The sequence below is a fragment of the Eulemur rufifrons genome, chromosome 17 (genome assembly GCF_041146395.1).
Source record: "Eulemur rufifrons isolate Redbay chromosome 17, OSU_ERuf_1, whole genome shotgun sequence".
Taxonomy (NCBI): Eukaryota; Metazoa; Chordata; class Mammalia; order Primates; family Lemuridae; genus Eulemur; species Eulemur rufifrons.
The window spans coordinates 18032670-18059650 of record NC_090999.1 but is presented as its reverse complement, the minus strand read 5'-3'; the positions used below and the strand labels follow the sequence as shown (position 1 = coordinate 18059650).

General features: G+C 33.5%; 1 protein-coding gene across 2 annotated transcripts in view; it reads left to right on the top strand.

Moving 5' to 3' along the window:
• CDH9 (cadherin 9) overlaps nucleotides 1–26981 on the top strand; it is an 82625-nt gene that overhangs the window by 20296 nt on the left and 35348 nt on the right. For both annotated transcript variants that reach the window (XM_069492432.1, XM_069492433.1), the window contains exon 2: nucleotides 25079–25373. In XM_069492432.1, coding sequence (XP_069348533.1) covers nucleotides 25079–25373 — 295 coding nt within the window. The remainder of the gene's footprint in view (nucleotides 1–25078; nucleotides 25374–26981) is intronic.

The window sequence follows — 26981 nt, the reverse complement described above, 5'->3', positions numbered from 1 at the left end:
TATACTGATGTTCAGTGTAACCTAGTATACTATATATCAGCAGTACATCTGGTAAGTGTAGAAAGACTAGGGTAAGAAACTCTACTGAAGATATGTGATAACATAAATGACAGTTCCTAAATATACCTATGTTCTAAATTGCAGAATCTGTGACTCTGGTACATTTTATAGCAAAAGGGATAATCACCTAATCAGGTGACCTTGGAATGATGAGAGAGAGAGAGAGAGATGCTACTACAAAAGACAGTTCTGAAAGATATATGAAAATAACTGGATCTGCTATTGCTACTTTGAAGATCAAGGAATAGGGCTATGACCAAGGAATCCAGAAATCCCAAAGGATCTTTAAAAAGCAAGGAAATGAATTCCCTCCTAGAGCCTCCAGAAAAGAATGTAGCTCTGCTGATAATTTGATTTTAGCTGAATTAAACCTATCACCTGTAGTACCTAAAGAACTGTAAGATAATACATTTTTGTTGCTTTAGGAAACTAAGGTTGTGGTAATTTATTGCAGCAACAATAGGAAACAAATCAGGTTATAAAGAAGGACTTCTCATGATTGTAACATTTAACCTGAGCCTTCAAGTACTACCAAAAATTAATCAAAGAAGAGGAGAGAAAATATTTTAGATAGTGGAGTCTAATGTTTAAAAAGAGAAACACAGCCAAGAGTTCAAAAGGCACAGAATAGTTGAGAAATGTTATATAGTGATTTTTGGTTTTAATTTATAAAGAGTAACAGCTCGTTATGATGATATTCTAACAATCCATTATAAATTATTTACATTGAATTTTATGATGACATACATGGTACATTCAGCATTTGATTTTATGAAATTTTGTCAGAATTATTTAAATTTAATTTTTTACACTGTAATTTTAACCATTATCTTCAACACAGTAAGGGAGTTCTTAAAATCTAAATAATGGTGATAAATTTCTTCAAGAATGGAAAAAATGGCTGGGTGTGGTGCCTCACGCCTGTAATCCTAGCACTCTGGAAAGCTGAGGCGGGCGGATGGTTTGAGCTCAGGAGTTCAAGACCAGTCTGAACAAGGGGGAGACCCTGTCTCTACTAAAAGAAATGGAAAGAAATTAGCTGGACAACTAAAAAATTATATAGAAAAAATTAGCTGGGCATGGTGGCCCTTGCCTGTAATCCCAGCTACTTGGGAAGCTGAGGCAGAAGCATTGCTTGAGCCCAGAAGTTTGAGGTTGCTGTGAGCTAGGCTGATGTCACAGCACTCTAGCCAGGGAAAAGAGTAAGACTCTTGGCTCAAAAAAAAAAAAAAAAAAAAAAAAATTGAAAAAATGGGCGGTTACAAAATAATTGAGAGAATTACTATTAAAAATTAGTAATCAATCACAAATGAAGGAAGCCATGGGAAGTGTTGTCATTAATTAGAATTTATATATTCATAAAAAGGAATGAAGAACAATGATGAGAAATCAGAAAATCCTCATTTAAATATCTTTCTATGATAAGTTGGTAATATAAGCAAAGCAATCAATCTGTCACTCTAAACTGAAGTTTGTGCCAAATTATAGTGAGATCATGGTAAAATAAGAAAGCCATTATGGATATAGTTCAGTGAGAAGCAAAATAATGACCAGATAAATTTGAAGAGGTAGAAAGAGTCAAGCTCACAAAGGTCCTCAAAGCCATGGCAACTTTTGGTTTTATTGATTGTTCTGGTGTGTGTGTGTGTGTGTGTGTGTGATTAAATGCACTGAAAAGCCATGGGTATATTTAAGCAAGTGATTCTAAGAACTGATTCATATTTTGAAAAGGATCAAAGTGGTTGTTGTGATGAACATGGATTCTAGAGGAGAAAGTCCCAGGGAGACTGGTTAGGAGGCCACTGAAGTAATTCAAATTGTGAACAATGAAGGCTTGTACTTAGGTGTTAGCTGAAGTGATAAAGACCTAGGCCTTACTGATGGATAAAATGAAAGGGCTGAGAGAAAGAGAGGAAACAATCTTGATATATCAATCATCAAACAGTAGTACAATTTATGGCAGTGGAACATACTGGAAAACAAAAGGTATGGAGATAAGTTCTGGATGGCTCAGAAAGAAATAGAGAATTATGTTTGGGGCATAATATTTTAAATGGTTTATCTGACACATTGCTGGAGTTGTAAGACAGGCATTTAAATACCAGATTCAAAAAGTCATGGGAAGGATTAGACTAGAGATGTGATTATGAGAGTCATTATATATAATTGATATGTAAAGCCATTTGACTAGGTAAACTACTTAGGGAGAAAGTATAAATAGAAGACAGGAATAAGGATCCTCATTTTTCTTCAGTAACAAATTTATTATGGCAGTATCCATGGTAATGTCTAGTGGGAAATGAATTGTGAGTACAATTGTGGTGTACAAGTGCCTAAGGTTTGCTTTGTTTTTTTAAAATATTTTTTGAAACGTAATAGAGAAATTTTTAATAGAATAACACTGACATTTGCAAATTCACTAAGTAATAGAGTAAAAATTATATAGTGTTCCTGTATATGTCAAATTATTGCCTCATTAGGTTTTCTTAACAGGAGTGTCAGAGTCAGATATATTACTAAGTATGAACTTTAATGCTTTATAATAAAAAATAAAGAAAAACTGTTGCAGAATTATAAAAGCTTCTATAAACACTGAGGATATACCGAAGTTACTGTGAAGAATCCACAGAGCAGGCAGTATGCTTTATGCTGATACTGCATAGAATATCAATTATAAAGCAAGTTTCCTAATTACATATTTATTTAATTTCCTTTATTGTTTTTAAACTGCCTCAGCATTCAACTTTGACTGTTTTCTCCTTAAGCTGTGTGTTCTTAAAGAAATAGAGACATTTTGGTTTAACTCAGTAAGAATTATTTTTAGAACAGCTGATTCTTAAGGATCACTGTGTTTTTTTATTTTTCATTTTTCATTTTGTTTTGTTTTTGTTACTGGATCTATGCTGTCTTAGTCCATTTTCTGTCACTTATAACACAATGCCTGAAACTGGGTAGTTTATAAAGAAAAGGAATTTATTTCTTACAATTATGTGCACCGAGAAGTCCAGGGTGGAAGGACTGCATTTGATGAGAGTTTTGTTGCTGGCGGGGTTCTCTGCAGAGTCCTGAGGTGACCCAGGGCATCAAGTGGTGAAGAGGACTGAGTATACTAGCTCAGATTTCTATTCCTTTTCTTATAAAGCCAGCCTCATGCCCATTATAGCCTATTTATCCATTAACCTATTAATCCATAGGTGGAATAATTCATTCATGAAGGAAGAGCACTTATGACCCAATCACCTCTTAAAAGCCCATCCTCAGTACAGCCACATTGGAGACTAAATTTCAACACAAGTTGTGAAGGGGAAAAATATTACAACCATAGCCTATGTGTTGGGAATAAAACTTTTATGGGCATATTTGACCCAAGAAAATACATATCTATGAAAACAGCATTAGGGTGTGTCTGATTAAAGAATGATAAATTACTATCCTTCTGAGCTAAGATAAATGACTGGGAACTATCAAATCTGACTCACATGAATCAGAGCTAAGACTCAATATCAAGCTTAATTTATAAATTGAAGGATATCCAATCCAGAGAAAAATGTGAAGAAGGTAGAAATCTAGAATATTCCATGTACTTTTCCAAGTCCCCATAGAATGCACTCTCCAACCCACTTAAGAATAGATCTCTAAGTAAGATGGACAGTCACTTAATTTATAAAGTATACTTAGGTTATAAAACATCTTCATTTCATCTTCATGTAGGTTATATGACATTTACCAAGGAGCATGCTAAATTAATCATTGATTATTGATTTCATTACCAAAAGCAACCCAAAAGCAAAGACATTCCATTAAAGTATACTAAATTTAAGTATTCTTCTCCTACCAAATACCATGAGCTTGTTTTTAGGACATCTGTTCATAGCAAGCTTACAAGCAGATTAGATCATTTTCACATGCCTTTTATTATTCTAAGGGGTGTCTCCCCAATAATGCAAAAGCCATGTTCTGTAGATCAACTGTTTGACTTCCTAGTGTAACTTCTGTCCTCAATGAATATCTCCATACAATGTATTTTTAAGATACATTCCATTTTTATGTCTTATACTCTGTGCTATATTTTCTACAAAGATTAATCTTACTAACATCATAACAATGAATTGGATTTGGCTCATGCAATTTTTAACAGGAATTTCCTTTTCAATGCTTGTTAAATATTATATTCCTTCAGAATTGTTTTAATATTATTTAATCAATGAAATTGCTCTTTTTTCTCCACCAATCATAGTCATTTGATCTTTTTGTGTGTGTGTTGATATAAGCATTTATAGCATGTGTAGTCTTTATAATATCAACTTCACTCCTTTTTCTGGACAAAGATTTTCCAGAGACATTTGATAAAGTGGTGACTTCAATTCAGGTCATAAAATGTTATCTCATATTGGGGAATAATCATTTACATAAGTTTGGTTTTAATTTATTCTAAAAATAAATTTTAAAGTTCTTTGTTCATTATATAGCTTTGTCAGAGGAATTAATGTAGTTATTTCCGCATATACTATACATTTCCACTCACTGCGATGGTGAACAAAGGACATCATTCTGTGAATTCCACAACACATTTCTTTGTGGACATAGCAATATCCCAGTTATCACAGAAAAAAAATTGAGGACACTGGGTTCCCTAGTTCATTTATACCCAGTAGTGATAAACAGTTTTGCCCCGCTATCTATTCAAACTCAGTGAGTTGCACCATAGGAAAGACAAACTTCTTTTTTCTATGATATTCAGGCCATTAGAAAACAACAATAAAATCCACACTCCATTGTGATGTCCCACTTTACTTAAGTTTAATACAGTGTTCAAACAACTGAACTTCAGGGAACCAACTGTCACTGATCTTTAAGTGCCCATCAATACATGAGTGGATTAATAAAATGTGGTATATGTATACCATGGAGTACTACTCAGCTATAAGAAACAATGGTGATATAGCACCTCTTGTATTTTCCTGGATAGAGATGGAACCCATTCTACTAAGTGAAGTATCCCAAGAATGGAAAAATAAGCACCACATGTACTCACCACCAAATTGGTTTCACTGATCAACACCTAAGAGCACATATAGGAATTACATTAATCGGCTGTCGGGCAGATGGTGGGGGGCAGGGATGGGAGTATACATACATAATGAGTGCGATGTGCACCGTCTGGTGGATGGACACGCTTAAAGCTCTGACTCCAGGGAGGGGGGAAGAGCAATATATGTAACCTAAACTTCCGTACCCCCATAATATGCTGAAATAAAAAAAAAAAAGGCATGAGTGCAAAAAAAAAAAAAAGACATCAGTGATTATGATCTCTCATAACCTTTCTTTGTAATGAATAATCCCTCTCCCACCATTGTTGACAGCTCTGCTAATGTTCTTATGGAATTAATTTTTATAATTAGAGCTTTACTTTCTCTTAAGAACAATTTGTATCCATTGACAGTCTCCAGAAAACACACATTTTGCTGTGTTCCTATTTGGTTTAACAAGACTTTTTCCTTACGCTGAAAACCTTTTAGGAATGTTATTATACTTCAGTCCTATTCAGAATCCCAGATAAGCTCCTAATACTCATAGAACATTTGAAAAATGGAGCCAGTAGTGATCAAGTCACCACATTTGTTGTTGCTGTGGTGCAGTAAGCAGTTCAATATTCTGTGGGGATACAAGTCCTGCGTTTTTTCCACCACCTGCCATTAGTTATCATTAGACCTGAGAGGGATAACTAAGAGTATATTGCCTTGTCCTGACATACTGATTTGCAAAATGCATAGTTGCAGCCCTCTTTGGGATACTAATCGTTACAGCAGTGTCTTTTCCATTTGTTGTGCCTACCATTTCTCCTTATTACATTTCCTTTCACCTAAGGTTGACTTTTAAGCTCAGCAGGTGTATCATTCACCCACAGATCTGGTTAATAAGAGTAGTTTGACTAACACTTGTCAGCTTTCCTACACCACACCCTCTTCTCTAGGCTGATGAGGAATTTGACATCTAGAGAACATAGGACAAGCCCTGTTGCTTGGTCATGGAGCTGCATTTACTGAAGCCCTAATTAAACTGAAAAGGTCAAGTTTATGATTCATTGGAAAATATCTTTAGAAATATGCACTGGTAAATTCAATGACATCAAAATTAGATATTAGACATTCTTAGGTATACAAAAATTTTAAAATCTGCCTGATACTACCAGATAGGAAGGAATAGAAAAAAAAATGTTAGATAGAAAGATGTAATATTGTTTAATTGTATTCTTCCCACCCATCATTCCTACCTCTAGATTCTTTTTTTTTTTGTGACAGAGTCTCACTCTGTCACCCAGGCTAGCATGCCATGGAATCAGCCTAGCTCACAGCAACCTCAAACTCCTGGACTCAAGCGATCTTCCTACCTCAGCCTCCCAGGTTGCTGGGACTACAGGGGCATGCCACCACACAGCTAATTTTTTCTGTTTTTAATAGAGACGGGGTCTCACTCTTGCTCAGGTTGGTCTTGAAATATTGAGTTCAAGAGATCTTCCCACCTTCACCTCCCAGAGTGCTAGGATTACAGGCATGAGCCACCACATCCCTAAATTCTAGGAAACCATTCTAGTGAAGATCACACTTCATATCCTCTCACATTGGAACTTAGGACTTGTTAATTTAAATAGTTAAGGCAATCCACAAAACATTTTCAGTCACCCATTGTTAATAGCAAGTGTTTCTATTGCCTATAGAATAAAGCACTTCTTTGAGTGTAATAAGTACTCCTATATGTTTATAAAATGTTTACTTCCTTCATTCTTTCTATATATTGAAAACACAAAAATGTGTAAGTTAAATAGAAGAAATACACCACGTAGGCCACATTGACAGAGAATTTGCTGTTCCAAACCTTTAAATATAGTCTCTGAAGTTACATCTGTTACATGATTAGCAAAACTGACAGAAGAACCAATACCAGCCCCAGATAATACATATTTGTAACTGATGGGGTTAGCAGTAAAGATCATGTGATAAGTAATATGTGCTGTCCTGGTTGGTGGGGACTTTTTGCCATGGACATTTTCAAGTAATTCATTTCCTGTTAATATTGGGTTAGTTTCTAGACACATAAGATATTTCATTTGATGCTAGGGAAATATGTCCTTTTATTTCAAGAATCCAAATAGTTAGCTCTAGTCTGACTGAGGCACTCTTAGCATTCCATTTCCTTTCTGAGTTGTCATCTGTTGTTTTGTTGTTGTTTGTTATCTACATAGAATAGGATAAATCCACATTAAGTCTTTAAACTTGTCTGACCAAAGAGGAGGCCTATAGCCCAAGAATTTATGAATATCCAAACACTTTTCTGATAGTGCAGATGAAATACCTCTTCCACTGATAAATAGATTGCCTTTGCTTTCTTAAATCACAGTTATATCATCTTCAAGGGGTATTTCTGCTGCTTGCCAAAGAGCAAGGCAACCCTCAATTCTGGCATCCATGAGTGACCCAGGCAGCCTGCTTGTCTTGGCCAGGAGAAAATCAAAGGGTTTGTGCCACACAGGGATAGAGGCAGGATGTTCTTGAGAGACTCTCCCTTTAGCTTTTGGCTAATGAAATAAATTGTTCGTAGATGTGCATATGCGGTAGATGCCTCCTGAACTTCTCCCTCATGACATGCTTTTTAATATAGTATTTCTTCATAAATGAGCTTCATTGTGCTACTCTTTCCTTATTCCAGTGGCTCTCTGTCACTAGCCAAGATGGGATCTGTTTTCTGGCTTCAGAATTATCCGATGCTTTCATCATGAGTGTTTTTTGACTAGTGTTAGCAATTGCCTTTTAAATAAGATATAATATAAAGCTTCCTTAGGCAAACTTTGGGTTTAAAAATTCGAGAGGTCTCTGCTAAGTAGCTATGATTGATTCCTGTGTATGTCACATATTCTTCTAATATGATTGAACAGCTGGATCTTAAGAGCTTTGTGGGACTGCTTGTGCCAACACTTTCTGTAAATATTTTAATGGTTATTCCTGCTCAGAGCTTCACTCACATTTATATTTCTTTCTATGAATGGAAATTGTGATTACTAGGCATGAAAGATTGTCTAAAAGGGAATAAATAAAAACAAATCTCTCACTGTGATCATTTCCTTAAGCATAGAAGTGATATATTGCTTAAGTCCCAGAATTCTCTATTGCTTAATGCTCTTTACCAAAGAGGACTAGGACAACTCAAAGGTTCCCATTAAATCTGGTTGAATGGCAGATGTAGTAAAATACTTCTGTGAAAACAGTAAAGGCAGCATGCCCCCTTCATACATAATAATATCCATCACAATTAAACAGCAGGTAAATCTTACACAACCACTGAAAAATCTCTTTAGTCACAATTTGCAATTTGAGAGTTGCCTCTCGACATGTCCCTATCACCATTTAAAAATTTATCCCAGTAAGGATTTACCTGACTTTCCTGTTGTTATTAAGATTCTTAAGCTATTTTGGGGCAATTCTGAATGTTTTTAGAGACAAAAGTGACTCAGAAAAAAAAAAAAATGGAACCAAATGTCATAATTACTACAAGTTATGAGGTAAAGTAAAAAGGTATAACCAATAAGCAATTAAAAAATAAGTAGTTGGATTCATATCAATAAAGAAACTTTTTTACAAAGGTTAATAAATTATTTAATGAGAAAACAAAGTCATTGAGTTAAAGCTTGTAAGAACATATTTAAAAAGCACATCTGGCTGCCCATCTCTCAGCAGCTATCATATCTTAGCCGTGCAATTGATTCAGATGAAAGAGAAGAAAATACGGAAAGAAATAAAAGAATGGGGCTTTTAGTTTAAGATGGAAAATGAAGGACACATATAATTTTTAACAATATTAGGTAAAAAAGACAGTGAAGATTTGAAACAAACAGATTTTTATTTCTCAAATTTTCTGTATAAAACTAAGATGGCAACCCTAAAACCCACCAAGGTATAAAATAAGGGGAGTGTTGTAAGGGGATATCTGAACCTTGGGGAATGGATTCTAATTCAGGTAGAGGTCTACTAATGGTATGTTCCAAAGTTTTTAGTTTTACTGTTATTGTAACTTTAGTTTTATTGTAGTAGATTTTGTTATAATATTGGGCAGTATAGTTAAATAGGAAAGACTACATAAGTTTCTTGGCCAATCGGGAATAAAAAATACTGAAATATATGAATATGCAAGCATATAATGTTTGAAAAGGAACAGAGAATAGTTTATCTTTATAGAGACAAGAAATTTGGAGAAGCCATTTGATTCTCTTCAAAAGAGAAGGCTCTATAGAAAAGAATAAAGGATACAAATGAAATAAGAGAGAGGTATAAAACGAAAAAATAAGGACAGGAAATGGAAAAATCAGAGACAAAGTAGGAATCCAAGAAATTTCAAATGTGATTTTATTTGAGGAAGTAAACTTTAACATTTAAAGAGGAAAAAACAAGAACATAAATTAATGAATGATGAGCAAAATGTACTATAATATGGAATAAAAATAATTATGAACAAAAAAACCAGTGAAATTGGTAGACGATGCAGATATAATTTGTGTGAATTAGAACAATTAGAAGTATTATTAATATAATCAAAATTGATAAGCAGACTTTAATACAAAAATAATCAAAGAACAGTCTTAATCACATTCTAATTTATTGATCACATGTTACATGTTAGAAATTCAGCAAAGATGTTGTAAACATCACCTCATTTAAACTTTAAATAGGCCGGGCGCGGTGGCTCACGCCTGTAATCCTAGCACTCTGGGAGGCCGAGGCGGGTGGATCGCTCAAGGTCAGGAGTTCGAGACCAGCCTGAGCGAGACCCCGTCTCTACTAAAAATAGAAAGACATTATATGGACAACTAAAAATCTACATAGAAAAAAATTAGCCGGGCATGGTGGCGCATGCCTGTAGTCCCAGCTACTCGGGAGGCTGAGGCAGTTGGATCGCTTAAGCCGAGGAGTCTGAGGTTGCTGTGAGCTAAGCTGACGCCACGGCACTCACTCTAGCCTGGGCAACAAAGTGAGACTCTGTCTCAACAAAAAAAAAAAAAAAAAAAAAACTTTAAATAACACTGTGAAGTAATTAGTATAACCCAATTGTCACTTGATTGAGATTTAATTGTCTTTTGGAGACAAATGTTTAGAGAGTGCATTTGTACATCATGTATCCAACTATTATCATCTTGCCATTACCCTGTTTATCTTGTTCATCTCCATATCTCAGCCAATTTGCAACAACATATGCTACTGCTTTCACATCCATTTTTCTAGGCTCATAGCCTCGACTGAAGTCTTTGTCTTCAAATAGTCCTAGCCCTTTGCAATATTTTTCCACTGTTGATCCTGACTGATTCTCTCTCCGCAAGGCCATGCTTCTCTCTCTGGCCTCATGAAATTCCTGAGTCAGCTACATATCCCGGTAATAGATGCTTGGTCTATATGTTGTCTCTAAGGGCAGTTGAAAGATCAAGTTTTTTTGTTGTTGTTCTGTTTTCATTTTTGGCTTTTGATTATTTGTTGTTTTTGGACAATATATGGGCAAAATTTGATGTCAGCACTGGCAGAAAGGTAACTTCATCCCCCGCCATAGGACTCTGTTTCTTTGCTCTTCTCCGATATAACAGGATAATTAAATAATGTGACCCCTAAAATGTCATTTTTTCATTACTATCCATATTTTTCATCTTCAGCAGGGACTTCTGGATATGAAGGAGACATCCTTCTCTTTAAAATTACTAAAAACAAAACAGAAAAATATCAAAAACTTGGTCAGTTTATGAAACATCAAGACACATGCAAAGTTTTGGTTTTAAAGTAGCTTTTTCAAAAGTCCTCAAAGAAGTCATCCATATCCTCATTAGATCTACAGCCAAGTTAGATTGTGTAATTGGTTAAACCACATATAAGCCATCAAGCTACAAGACCCTAAATATTAATATTATAAATAAACTGACCCAGGATGCCATCAGAAGAGTTCAGAACTTTAAACTGTACATAATATATTACTTGCTTGCTCATCTCATTTTGTCTTGAAAAAAAATAAGTCAAAAAATTGACCAAATAAGCATAGAACTGTCATGGTCCAGGTCTAAGATAATTTTTGTGTACAAGTGCTATGGTTTGAATGTCTCCTCCAAAATATATGGTGAAACTTCATCCCTATTTTATTTATAATTTACCTAGTTTCAGATATTTTATCATAACCAAGAGGAAACAGACTAAGGCAACAAGTGCATAGCATGAAATCATTCATAGAATATGTAATCATTCAGACCTATTTTTTCCCTTCCTCGTGTCCACTGACCACTACTCAAATACATAGGATGACATGCTCTGGGAAAGATTTATAGAGATATTAACAGTGTCTGTTGCAGGGGCTTTTCCATCAGCTTTCATCTTGGAACTTGCCCTTAGGACACTGAACTCTCAGAAAATTTTGGGGGTTTCAGAGGAGAGAGGAAGAGTATCTTACTTTCCATCCCTAATTGTGATAGATAGTAATATGGTTCATATTTTCTGTGGCACAATGACAGGGAGGAGTTGAGTAGAGAAACATGTGCAGTATGCCAGGGGCAGAGAGTTCCTGAGGTGGGACCACTGCGATGCTGGTGCCATCATCCCAAAGAAGGAAAGAAAGCAGAAGTTTCTTCATGCTTTCTAAGAGCCTGAAGGTTACTTCATATAGTAAGTTACTTCCGATTGAGTAAAGCGCCCTTGATAACATTACAAATGTATGCCAGGATAGAAAACATCAAAGTCAATTGGCATTCATCTCGTGGAATAGCAATGTGTTCCCAGAATCAGATGGGCTGATTATTCATCATTGTTTGTATCTAGCAGGCATCGCTCCCTGACAATGCAACGATGTGACATTAATCCTGGTTTAAAACTGAACAATTCTGAGTTATTGGAAGCTATCTGAAAGTGACTAGTATAAGAAGCTATGTTTGTGTGTGTTGGTGATTTAATAGAAGACACTCATTCATTTTTTCATTCAGTGATTATTTATTGAGCACATACTCTGTGCTAAGCACAAACTGAGTTTTGTGGAAACCATATCTATTACACCTGCCTCAACCAGGATAAGTTCAGTTTATTTTCAGCTGTACACTGTGGGAGGTAGAAAACATTACCTCTCTTTGCTGTTTCTGAATTAGTTTTACTAAGCAGGCAAGGTGCCCTTGTATTAATACAAATTAGTTTTCTTCTGTAATATTTCCATGTTGTTTTTACCAGTTTAATTCTACTTTATTTTTCAAAATCAATTCCAATAAATGCTGATTGACTTTGATGTTTTCTGTACTGGCATACATTTGTAATGTTATCAAGGGCTCTTTACTTAACCATGTTGTTTGTCTTATTTCAGATTCCTCATGATTTAAAATATATGTAGATGATGTCTCTGCTCCATGTTAGTGCCGGAAAAGAAGATAGGTATTTGTCACTGAAAAAGCAATTATTTCAGGATATCTAGTGGGATACTGCTTGATATTTCATTAATAAAAGAGGCATTTGTGGCTGGGCCGGATCCTGAAACCGTATATAAAATATCATCAGTTTTATAATATTTTGATAGCATATTCTAATGACAGCTTTGATAACTGTGAGTCCTCTGGCCCTATGTTCGCTTCAAACATCTGGTTTTTCATAATGTGCACTTTCAATCAATTTTCCATTATTTTAAATAGGTAGCTCCATTTTATTTTTTATTGTCTTAAGTTTCAGAATATCAAAACAAACATTTTGATTACATGTTTTGATTCTGTGCATTTTGTGTCAAAGTTATAAGTGTGCACATCAGCAAGACAGCGTGCATTGTACCTGTTAGGTGTAAATTTACCCATCTCCTCTTCCCCCTCCCACCTACTTGTTTTCCGTTGAGTTTTACTACCATATGTGCACATGGGTGTTGATTGATTAGTTCCAATTTAATAGTGAGTACATGTGGCTCCATTTTAAATGCTAGTACAGGCTACTAGGAATCTTTTCAAGAAAGCTGAAGCAACTGAAAACACACTGAAAAAGCTCAAGTCTTTTTGTCAGTGTCTTTCTTCATCTTTTAGAAAAAAATGCCGTATCTTTAATTATTGTCTGCTATTTCAAGTATACAGAACACAAACTTTTGTGACATACACACACAAATCACTTGCATTTAGTTTTAATTTTATTCTCTGTATTGAATGATAGGGAAAAAATGTGTGTGCCTAAGCAATTCTCTGTGGCATGTTGTTTTCATTATTTTAACAAAACATGGATTATGACAAATAAACATCTTTATAGACATACTTAGTGGTACGTGGGTTTTTTTTTTTATTTTCTTAGGAGAAAAAAAATTCTACATTAGGATTACTGTGCTGGAAGAGTATGTATATTTAATTTCTTGAAGGAAGATGGCCATTTGCTTGCTGCAATTTTTTAAATAAACACAATTCATCAGGAGTTTATATTTCTGTGCATGCTTCTCAAAATTAACTGTTATTTTGTCACTGTAAATTTGGAAGTAAAAAGTATATACTTTCCAACTTTTTATAACCAGTTATAATTAGTTTTCCCTTATTTGTTATAGTTTTCTTTTGTGAATTATGATTACATTCTGAATCCAGTTTTCAATTAGTGTGATTTTGTACTATAAGAGCTCATTTTATATAAACAATATTAGTTGATCCATGTATTGCAAATATTTCACCAGTTTGTCTTTTCTGCTTTAATTTTTGACATTTTCTAGGTGACAGCCACTGCTTGGATAGTCCAGCTGAAATTTGAATAGATTAACTAAGTTTAAAAAAAATTTAGGGATGGGTGTATAAATACAAAATGAGTGCAATGTGCACCATCTAGGGGATGGACACGCTTGAAGCTCTGATTCGGGGCAGGGAGGGGGGCAAGGGCAATAAACGTAACCTAAACTTTTGTACCCCCATAATATGCTGAAATAAAAAAAAATTAGGTATGTTTATTACACTTTATTTACAAAATTCATTTTGAAAGAAGTGGCATATTTATAACATTAAGCATTCTCTTCCAATCACATGGTAAACCTGTCTTTTTATTTAAATTGTTTATGTCACATCCTGAATATATGATATTTTCTGGATATCATCCCTATAATCTTATTGAAATTTTATAGAATTTTAAAATTTTACTGTGAATATTTTTCTCCATTTTATTTTCTAGATGTTCATTGCTCTTTTAGAGGAAAGCTGTTATTTTATTTTTTATATTTAATAAGCTACTTCATTAAGCTCTTATTAATTAACATTATACTTGAACAGTCTGATTTTTAGTACACACATGCACAGACACTCCTGACCAGTTCTCAGATCAAAATATGGGAAATCTCTACTTATTTCTGAAAGCTTCATTGTGACGTTTTCAGTCAATGCACCAATAATCTTCCTTATATCACCATAAATAATTTTTTCCTGTTCTGGAACTTTACATAAATGGAGTCATACAGGATAGACATTTATATGTTTGAATTTTTTAGTCACTATAATCTATTTGAGAGTTAGACAAGTTACTGATTGCATCTGCATTTTATTTTTAATTGCTAAGCAGTATTCAGTTGCATGTAAATACTACAATTGGTTTATCAATTCCCTTCTTGGGTGTCAGGCTATTAAAAATAAAATTTACATCTACAATTTTAGACATATGTTTGAAGTAAGCATTGACCTATATGAGTAAATGCCAAGGAATGCGTTTGCTCTATTTAGGATGGGGAACCTGAAGCCTTGCAGTCACGTGTGGCCCTCCAGATCCCTGAGTGCGGTGCCTCGACTGAATCCAAACTTCACAGAACAGATCCCTTTATTAGGATTTGTTCTATAAAATTTGGATTCAGTCAAACTACTGTGCTCAAGGATCCAGAAGTCCACATGTGGCCCCAAGACCATAGGTTCTCCACACTTTTACAAGCATGCTTTTATGTTTGTTGACTATACAAATATCTACATTTGTGAAATGCCTGCTAGTTCTTTATTTGTTTCATATTGTATTGTATTTATTAGAAAATACTATACTTTCTCCTTTATAAAATTTCAATTGACTATATTTGTTTAGGCTTATTTCTAGGATCTCTATTCTGTTCCATTGATCTATTTGTCTATTTATTCACCAATACCATACTTCCTGATTACTATATTTTTGTAGTAAGCTTTTACCATGGATAACTTTCTGCTTCTTCAATATTAGATTGTCTATTCTGAATCTTTTGCCTTCTCATACAAGGATTGGAGATAGTCAATATCCATGAAGTAACTTGCTTCAGCTTTGATTGGGATTGTAGTAAATCCATTGATCAAGTTGGGAAGAACCAAAATATTGAGTATTCCTATTCATGAACATGGAATGTATCTCCATTTATTTAGTTTCTAGATTTATTGTGTTAGGAGTTCTACAGTTTTACTCACATAAATTTTGTACATATTTTATTAAATCTATACCTAAGTATTTTTTGGTGCTAATGTAAATAGTATTATATTTTTAATTAAACATTCCACTTGCTTATTGCTATGGGGAAGTAATTGACTTTTGTATGTTAATCTTGTACCTTTCGTCCTTCACTTAATAGATTTAGGAATTTGTTGTTATTTTTGATTCTTTGGGATTTTCTACAAAACAATCATATGTGTCGAAAGGCAGATTTATTTCTTCCTTCACAATCTGTGTACCTTTTATTTGACTTTCTCATGTTACTGCATTAGTTAGAACACCCAGTAAAACATTGAAATGGGAATTGTAACAGAGTGCATCCTTGCTTTGTTCCTGATCTTAGGGGGAAAGCATTTAGGTTCTCACCATTAAGTATGATATTACCTGTAGAAGATTTAGTACATGTTCTTTGTCATCATTTAGCAAATGTTCTTCTATGCTGCTAGTTTGCTATTACTTGTTTTTTATCATGAATAGATGTGGGAAATTATAAATACTTTTTAAATCTATTGGTAGGATCATATAATTTTTAGCCTAATTATATTAATTCACTTTTGAATGTTCAACCAGTCTTTATGTATAGAATAGACCCCACTTGGTCATGGTAAAATTGTTTCTATACATTTTTGGATTATATTTGCTAATTTTTTTGAGGATTTTTGTATCTGTTCATTAGAGAGATTTTCTTTTCTATAATATCTGTGTTTTATTTTCTTATTAGGTTAATTCTAGCCTAATAGAGTTAAGATGTGTTCCTCTCTGCCTCTATTTTCAGGAACCCATTTCAGAGAATTGGTAGCAATTTTTTCTTAAATTTTTGATAGAATTTACCAGTGAAATCATTTGTGCCTGGTTCTTTCTCTTTTGGAAGGGTATTAACTTTTGATTAATTTTCTTTAACAGATAAAAGCCTATTCAGAGTATTTCTGTTGTTGTAAGTTTGGTAGATGATGGCTTTTAAAGGTATTTGTCCATTTAACCCAAGTTATCAAATTTGTGGGCGTAAAATTGTTTATAGTATTCCTTTACTCTCCTTTTAATGTTCATGGGATCAAGAGTGATATCTGATAGAGTAATGTGTGTCTTCTTCCTTTTTTTCTTTAGTTAGCCTGGCTACAGTTCTATCAGTTTTATTGACATGTACAGCTTTTAGTTTCATTGATCATTTTTATTGATACCCTGCTGTTAATTTCATTGATTATTTTTCTTTTTTTTCCCTTTTGACTTAAAAGACAGAAATCTATTTTTAAAGATTATGGAGGCTGAAATTCCAAAATTAAGATGCCAGCTAGGTTGATTTTATTCTAAGGCCTCTTTTGTGGCTTGCAGAAGTCTGCCTTTTCCTGTGTATCAGTTTCATTGATTTTTTTTTTTTTTGCTTTAAATTTTATCATTATTTTTAACTTCTATTTAACTTGGACTTAATTTGCTCTTCTTTTATAGTTTCCTAAGGTAGAACTTCACATTATGGATTTTAGTTATTTTTTTTCCTTTGCTAATATATTCATTTAATTATACATGTAAAATTATATATATTTATTACTTATATCTATATGTAATAAATGTAAAATAATTCATATTAGTTTAACATATATTTATAAAAATATGTAAATTTACATTTAACTGTATAATTTACATACATACTATATATAACTTTAAAACAACTATTAAATATTTTTGAAGTATTATGATTGATTTTCTAAGAGTGAAGAGAAAATATAGTGATAGAAAATACTCAATTAAAGCCAGACAAGGCAGGAAAGAATTGGAAACAAAAATAAAGAAAGAAACTAGGATAATGTATAGACAAAAATTACAAATAGGGTAGATATTAATCCAATAAAACAATAATTTTTAAATGTGAATAGCCTTAATATGCAAATGACAAAGTTCAGTTCTCCAAGAAGACATAACAATCCTTATCATGTATGTATTTTAAAAAAGATCATAAAAATTCATTGTCTTCTGGAGTTGATTTTAATTTTGCTAAAATTATGCTTTTATTTCTTTTTATTGTTAATGCATAATGCATCCTGTGTAAGAGATATTTGCCTCCTTTCATATCATGAAGTTAAAGTCATTTTGTTTTCCAAAATGCTCCTTTCGTCTATTAGACTTGTACAAAAAGTCATTATTTCTTTATTTTTGAAGAATAGCTTTGCAAGTGTGGTTTCTATTATTTCTGATGTGGGCAGGTGTCTTTCTTGCTATATTTTTCCTGATTGTATGTTTATTCCTCAGATGCTTTTAAGATTTTACTTTCAAAATAGAATCAAAGTAGGAAACAATAACAAAAAAATCCACATTCAAATATGTGTAAATTAATAACAACTCTAAATAATCAATGAAGTAATCATGAAAGAATTTAGAATATATGAAGATTTTATCTAAACCTTTGATTTTTACCAATTTGACTACCATGCTTACATTTCTTTGGAATTACCCTGATTGAAATTCACTGAATTTTGATGTGTGAATTGATGATCTTCATTAACTTGGAACACCTGGAACCTTTTGTAACTGCAAGCTCATGTATATTTCTTGTTTCTCCAATTACATGTATGTCTGTTAATTCCCATGTCATGTATATACATATATACATGAAATATGTATATTTGAACTATATATCTGAAATACATATATATGTATGCGTGTGTATATACAAATTTCAGATCAAACTTTTTCCCTTTACTATAGTCTAGTACTTTTTTTAGTATTACTGTATTCTGGACATTGTCAATCATACAGTATCTTTTCAAGTCTTGATTTTAAGCTTTGTTTAAATGGGTCTATTTCAGTTTGACTTTTTTTCTTAGGATGTACTTTTTACTCATACAATGCAGTCCTTATTCCTAAGGCAAGGCTTTTGTCAAGTCTTAACTAAATGCCCATGATGTGCAGTTAAGACTGAACCATTCTGTTTGTGTCAAAACTTTTACCTCCTTCTATGTTTTACCACCTCTGAAATTCTGTGTTAAAATTTTCAACCCCCATAAGTGTCCTATGCTAGGCGTCCTGTTCCTGCACAGTTTAAGATGCCAGTGTAAATTTTAGCAGAACCCTTACAAAGATATCTCGGTTGGGTTCTTTTCAGTGGCTTTTTCCTCTCTGTATACTGTACAGCAAATTGGTGCCACAATAGCAGCTCTGAACTCTGATCTCTGATTGCTGTGCCCAGTAGGATTTCCAATCTCTATGCATGCTTCAAATCCCTGCAGTAAAATATGTCCCGAGGCAGAATGCTAAGGTGAACATATACCTTTCTATGCTGTTTTTCTTCTGCTGTCCAATTCCTAAAAATATTCAATTCACACATTTTGTTCAGGTTTATAGTTGCTTACTGTGAGAGCTTGAGTACAGTTTATGCATCTTAGCCCAAACTAAAAATTTTTATGGTGAAAATATTTCATAGCAGTAGTATTGTATTTAGTTTTCACTTACCATAAACTTAGGTACTAATGTATTAGTCATGTAGCTAATATTTAATAATATTCAATTTAGAATATAAGTTGATTTATCTGAAATAAACAGGAAAAATGTACTTTTAAGGCTGAAGTGCAATATACTATTCTTGAAAATGTTTTGGAACTGTATTTTACCATTATGAAAATATCAGAAATATTGTATTATAATGGTAAATTTTGCAACTGTCAGCATTCTCTCTATGGTTTTCCCTGTTAAAAATTAAACAAGATGTTGGAAAATTCCAAATTTTTTTAAGACAATGTGAAAATCATTGATAATAAGGGTTGGGAAGTTTGTTACAATTTTGCAATTAATAAGGCCTTAAGCAAAAAGTAAAACAACCATGACACCATTGCCACAATGATGCTATTAAATATGCCTATTGCAGCTGTATCCATATATCAAACTCTTCAAATGATAATTCACCATTGAACAACATGGGTTTGAAATACCGGAGTCCACTTATATGCAGGTTTTTTGTCCAACCAAACATGGATGGAAAATAGTGTATTTGTGGGATGTGAAACCTGTGTATACTGAGGGCTGACTTTTCAAATATGTGTTCCTCAGGGTCGACAGCAGAACTTAAGTATATGTATAAGAGTCCTGGAACCAATCCACTGTGTATACCATGGGCCTACTGTATATACATTATTGTGGAGTTTTTATTGGATATCAATTATACCGCAGTAATGTGGTAAAGAAATGATAAAACAAGTAGACAATACCCCCCTCAAAAAAAAAAAAAAATACCTTACTTCTAATTTATAAAGGAAAATTTATTAGGATGATTTTGCATTGACTTTTTAAAATGCTTTTAGTTTGAATTCAGACATTGTTTTAGTCTGAGCTCTCCAGAGAAACAGAAAATATACATAAGTTTATTATAAGGAATTGGCTGATATGATTAGGAGGTTGGAAAGTCCCAAAATCTGAAGTAGGCCAGCTGGAGATGCAGGAGAGCTAACGGAATAGTTTCCGTCTGAGTCAGAAGACCTGAAAAGCGGGAGAGTGAGTGGTGTACGGTGTGGATTGAGTCTGAGTCTGAAGACGGGAGAAGAATAATGCATCAGTTTGCAGACATGCAGAGAGAGCAAATTCTCCCTTACTCAGCTTTTCATTTTGTAGCTGATCCTTCAAGGGATTGAGTGAAGACCACGCCATTGAAGTGGGTAATCCACTTTACTAAATCTGCCAATTCAGATGTTACTCTTCCAGAAACACCCTCACAGTCACATGTAAAATAATGTTTAACCAGATATCTGGAAACTCCACGGCCTAGTAAAGTTGACACACAAAATTAACCATCATAAATCCACCCCGTGTCAACTGGACACCTATATGCATCTCCTTAAATCATACATACTCTTCAAAAAAAAAGCACTGAGAAGGTTATAATTCTACTTACCGTGACACAATTATCCTGCATGCATTTGAAAACACATGGACCCCTTCCACAAAAGAGGAGGTTAGCTACTTGGAGTGATGTTTATTTTTCTCCTTTAATATCTTACAATTTTCATACCATGATGTAAAATTAACAATAATTAATACTGTGATATAAACTCATTATGTCTTACATTACATGATATGGGAATAAGAGTGAAGAAACAAGGATATTTGAAATACACATACATATTTATAACAAAATAAGGAGGAAATACTGATAACAACTATGTCCTCATTTTTGTAACAGATCATGTGGTCATAACTGACATTTATAACTGTTTTTTTTCCACTATCTATTTCATATTTTCTTTGTATTCAGGAAACACCTCAGTGGGTCACATTTCTTTACTTTGTGGAGGGACCCAAATCTTCATTCCTGAAGGATTTGGGTCATTAGTAGTCCCCCCCTGGATTAGGTTGTTGTCATTTTCTATTGACCTTACATACAGGGGATGGGAATATGAACAGATACCCCGATGGAACTGCTGAACTCCAGGCATACTCTTCCTTACCTCCAATGTGGACTAGCAGCCCAGTTTCCCCTTGGTAGTTGGGATCAATCACCCCAGCCAGCACAGTCACTCTCTTCTTTGCCTATTGATCCAAATGTATACAGACTCCAAAGTGGCTGGGCAGCATTTTAACTTCCAGTTTAATAAAATCATTGTTGTGTCTCCTGGTGGGAGCTTTCTTTCCTTTGAAACTAAGCCCTCTAGGCCAGCAGAGCACAAGGTAATGAGAACAGGAAGCAAAAAGAAAAAAAAAATTCTAGTGGTGCCATTCTCATATCCAGGCCTTGATTCCTGAACCCATGAATCCTGGCTATGGGAGAAACAACATCGCATATTGGACATTAATTCAAAGCAGAGCCTTCTAGGGAAACTTGCCCCAGCCCTGCAAGGTATGAACAACCAACTGGTGGCGTAACTGAGCCTTAACAGGCCATGCTGCCATTCTCTCAAACCAGCTGCTTTAAGATGATGAGGAACATGGTGACATCAGGGAATTTCCAGAACATGGGCCCATTGCTGTACTTCTTTTGCCGTGAAGTGAACTCCTTGGTCAAATCTTTCTATTCTCTTGGAATAAAAAGACCAGGAATGCAAGGATTTATGTACAACAATTTTAAATAGTTTGAATCCAGTACTTGAAAAATGTAGTCATTAAAATATTGTTGACAGGTAGAGATTTCTAAGATGTAATTTAAGTTAAAAAGGCAAGTTTTATTCATGATCTAATTTTTCTAATAATTACTGATGGATAAACTTATTGCATTTATGTGAAAAGATACTGTTCAAAAAAGAGGAAGCATTTGGTCTTTAAGAAATATATGTTGAATGGTTAAAAGAAAAATAGCAGTCTTTCTTTCATGTATTTTATAGTTCAGTGGGCACGGTAAACAATTACATCAAATGTGGTAAGTATCATGATAGGGAGTGAGGTGTACTATGTGATTACACAGCAGGCCCATTTATTCTAATCTAGTGAGTCAGGAAAGGTATCCCTAAGGAGGAATTTAAAAATGAGATATGACAAATATTTAGTTAGGAGAAAATCTGAAGAGGAGGGAAGGGTGTTAAAAGGTGAGAAAAACAGATGCAAACATGAGGAGTGAAAGCTGAAACAGGTCTTCTGAGACATATAATAAAAAGCAAGCAAGACAAATCAAAACTATTGGTATGTATAGAATGCATACCAAGGGGGAAAGCAGCAGACATGCATCTGGAATCAAGAGCCAAATTATCAAAGATGTGTAAATAAGGTTATGGATTTCAAGCAATTACCATAACAGTAAAAGTAAAGATGCTTTTTAAAAAATATCCTCTTTTAATAGAAGAGATACAGATTTAAATACAAACAAATAAAACAATATGCCCAATATAACACAGAAAGGCACAGGAGACTAATCTTGATTTGTATGACTTTAGGTTCATAGTTCATAAACACTGTGCCTTGTTGAAGATTTTTAAAATGTGTAGAAATACAACCAGATATGTAATGTAGAAAAATCACTCTCTTTAGTATGGAAAATTGTTTGGAGTAGAGCAAGAGTGGTGGCGGCATGGTTAGGAGATTGCTGCGGTGGTCTGGAGAAGGTACCATGGAGGAAAAGGCCAGGGTAGGAGTAGCCATAGAGATGGGTGAAGATAGATCAGATAAAAAGTCTGTATATGGTGATTATTTTGGTGTTTAGCTAAAACGCAAAGGAAGGGTAAAATATGAAACTCAAGTTTCTAATTTTGGCTACCCTAGAGAACAGCATTTGGATAGTCTAATAATTCAGAGATGGAATGGGATGCCAAAGAAATAGGTGAGGCCTGAATGTAATGGCAATTGTGAAGTATATGATGTAAGGCAACCTAGCAGGGATAGGCTAGTTAAGATTCCACTTTCATTTAAAATCTACTCTTTTGGTAAATTTAAAAAAATACAGCACATTTCATTTATCAGAGTTATAATGCAGTGCAATAGATCACTAAAGCTTATTCCTCCTGAATAAATGAAATTTTGTACCCTTTGATCAACATCTCCCTTCTCCATCCATGCCCCTCTAAATGCTATTTACCACAAAAAAATGGTGTGTGAGGTGATAGTTTTGTTGATTAGCTTGATTTAATCATTTCACACTGTAAACATATAGCAAAACATCCTATTGTACCCCAGAGTTTTATAATATATGTAATTGTTGTTTGTCTATTAAAATTTAAAAAGAAGTAAAAAGACTCTAGTTTCAGAGTAGTGTAAGAAGTGTAAAAATGTTAAGATTTTTCCAATTCAAAATTTCTGCAATTACATTGTTTATTCATTTTAAATACTCGATGATCAGCCATCTACATTAAGAAATTATTTTTACAGGTGGGTATGTATCAAAAAGGAGATAATTTATGAAAATATTCCAATTTTTTCTTAAGATATGCTTTACATGGCCACAAGAAAAAAAAAACATGTGTTTTATATCATTTGAAATTTAAAATATATCATTTTCCATAAATGAGAACATTGTGGTTGAAAAAGTTCTCTCCCAAGGCCATCTTGGAAATAATCTATGAGATTAAAATTCTCTGTCTCTGACTACAGAGGCTGTGCTTTTACAAACAATGTTATACAGTAGTCCCCCCTTATCCATGGTTTCATTTCCCATGGTTTCAGCTACCTATGGTACATAACAATAAGATATTTTGAAAGTAGGAGAGAGAGAAACACCACATTCACAGAACATTTATTACAGTATATTGTTATAATTATTCTATTCTATTACTAGTTATTAATCTCTTATTGTACCTAATTTATAAACTTATAATAGTTATATATGCACAGGATAAAATATAGTATTAATACATACAGGATACAGTAGTATCTGTGGTTTTGGGCATCCACTGGGAGTCTTGGAACTTATCCCCCTGGATAAACGGGAATACTGTAGTTAAGGGAAATAATGTCAGTTAAAAATTAAGGTATTCATCCTAAACTTACCATTATCATAAGTTCAGAAATTCCTCATATAACATATTTGAGTTTAGTGGTTTTAAATGTAATCAAGATTAATTAATATTTTATACTCAAGATCTAGGTAATTGAGTTTTTTTTTCAATTTTTATAGGGAGTACAAGTGCAGTTTTGTTACACAGATGTATTATGTAGTGGTGAAGTTTAGGCTTCTAATGTACCCATCACCCTGATAGTGTACATTATACCCAAGAAGCAATTTTTCATCCCACCACCCCTTCCACCATCCCACCTTTTGGAGCTTCCAGTGTCTATTATTCCTTTCTGTATGGCCATGTGTACCCACAGTTTAGCGCCTACTTATAAGTGAGAAAATGTGTTTGATTTTCTGTTTAGGACCTACCCCACTTAGGATAACGGCCTGCAGTTCCAAACAAGTTGCTGCAAAACACATGATTTCATTCTTTTTTATGGCTGAATAGTCCTCTATGGTGTGTGTATGTGCATACTTTTTTTTATCCTGTCATCAATTTGTGGACACCTAGGTTGATTTTGTATCTTTGCTATTGTGAAAAGTTACAGAGTAAACATAGGAGTACAGGCATTTTTTTTTTATATATATAATGATTTACTTTCCTTTCAACAGATAGTAGTGGGATTGCTGGATCTATTTTTAGTTCTTTAAGAAATCTTATTGTTTTCCATAGAGGTTCTACTAATTTCTATTCCTACCAACAGTGTATAAGTGGTCTCTTTTCTCCATGTCCCTCCAACATCTACTGTTTTTTGACTTTTTAATAGTAGCCAATCGGACTGGAGTAAGAGGGTATCTCATTGTGGTTTTAATTTGCATTTCTCTGGTAATTAATGATGTTGACCATCTTTTTCATATATTTGTTGGCCATTTGTATGTCTCGTGAGAAATACACTAGAGGTTTAAATTTTGCTAACACTCCATAAATATCTTTGAAACACTGTGTTATGACAGAGATATTCATTTTCAGATTATTTTAAATTTAGCTCTTTATATCTATGCACAATTGTTAAAAATTTTCAGTATGAAAGAATCTAAATTTTTAGTTTTTCTACAGTGAAAATTAAGATAGCTATTGAGATTGTTATTTCAGTGATGTTATGTGGAGACAAACTGATTGTGCCAAAATTATTTTTTTCTGTAATGCGCGCATATATTCACAGAACTCTTCTTTTCTACCTCTCTAAAGCTTCACACAGACCAAGATAAAGGAGACGGGAATTTAAAATACATATTAACAGGAGACGGGGCTGGCAGTCTGTTCGTTATAGATGAAAATACAGGAGACATTCATGCTGCGAAGAAATTAGACAGAGAAGAAAAATCCTTGTACATTCTTCGTGCCAAGGCTATAGACAGAAAGACCGGGCGACAGGTGGAACCAGAATCTGAATTTATCATTAAAATCCACGATATCAATGACAATGAGCCAAAATTTACAAAAGACTTATACACTGCCAGTGTTCCTGAAATGTCTGGAGTCGGTAGGTATATACTAATCCATGTAAAGTAACTTTTATTTGTTTGTTTGCTAAAGTAATTATTATGGACATGTGGTTATAATATGTGGCTTTTTTTCAAGATAACAGCTATAACTGGAAACTACTATTTAGTGTAATCTAACTCTTCTAATTATTTTCACTTCTGTATATCCTAATTGTCTTCTGTTACATTGTAACTTATATCTAAGATGATTACTGAGAATAGTTTTTCCATTGTATTTCAATCAACACCTTCAACTCTACTCAATTGACATTCAAATGGTAGTCAAATAGAATATATCTCTGCCAGAAATGAAAGGAATAATAAATAGCGTCAATAGTTTTAGACAACTGCCTACATTATTTTGAATAACAACCAATGCTTGAATTTGACAAATATCTTCTGAAGTATTGTCTAATTTGATCATTAAAAAAAACCTTGTGTGGTAGGCATGAAAAATAGAACTTTAAATCTCCATTCTGTTTAATTAGGAGCCCAGGATTTAGAAAGACTGAATTAAAATAATAATAAAAAAAATTAGTAGCATCACAACAAGATTTCAAGTCTTTTTATGTTATTCTGTGTACATCCCGTTACTGAATATTGGCTTATCATGCATACTGAAAATAATTGTTTCACTTTTTAACTCAGCCCACAATTTTAAATACCACTTGTTATAGAAAATTTTTGTCTCTATACGTTACTACATTTAACTCTGTTAATACGAAAGTTTTAGATTTGTTGAGATAATAAGAGCCAAATCAAACCAAAAAATAAATTCTAAAATATTGATATAAACTAACTGTAATATCTAAAATATGCAACCACTTTCCCAAATTTAATATCATTTAGTTGAATACCATTTCAAAATCAGTTTGAAATACATAATTTTGACATTATCCTAACTAATATGCTTTAGCCTAAAATAATTTTTATACCGGGAGAAACAAATTTATATTCACCATTACTGGAAGTTTGATGTAAAATGTTTCTTAACTATGTGTCCTATCTAGCAAGAAGAATCAAGACTTTGTAAAGTAGTTATTTCCTTTATCCTCAAATGAAATCTCATCCGTCTGAGGAAAGTGCAGCTCTATTGCCCTTGTACGTATTCACTCCAATAATAGAAAAGGGATTTATCACATTAGACAGGAGTCCTGTGAAATCATAAAGCCCTGGAATGAAACAAAAGTGGCTATAGTATTTTTAAAATATTTTTTAATACATGTTTTTAGCCTGGTACAGTTGCATGGAAAGTACTGGATTGGTCTATATAGGTCTACAGTGGGCTAATTTAGGTACCTACCATGGTCTCTTCATGGATTTATATTGGAGATAAAGGTACATCTAAAATTATACCCTTTTTATCAACTTCCTATAAATGATTATTTTTAAATAATTTGGTTTTCTGGTTAACACCCTTTTGCTTTTGTAAAACATTATTGTTTTTCTTGCATATATGTTGTTTTGCTGGATATTTTGACACCTGACAAATCAAAACCTTTCATTTATCCTCCCTCAGAAAGATTTGACATATCTAGAAAGTAAAAAGCATAATTAAGATGACAGAAATATTTGCACATGATAAATCTTGACAATTGATTTAAATT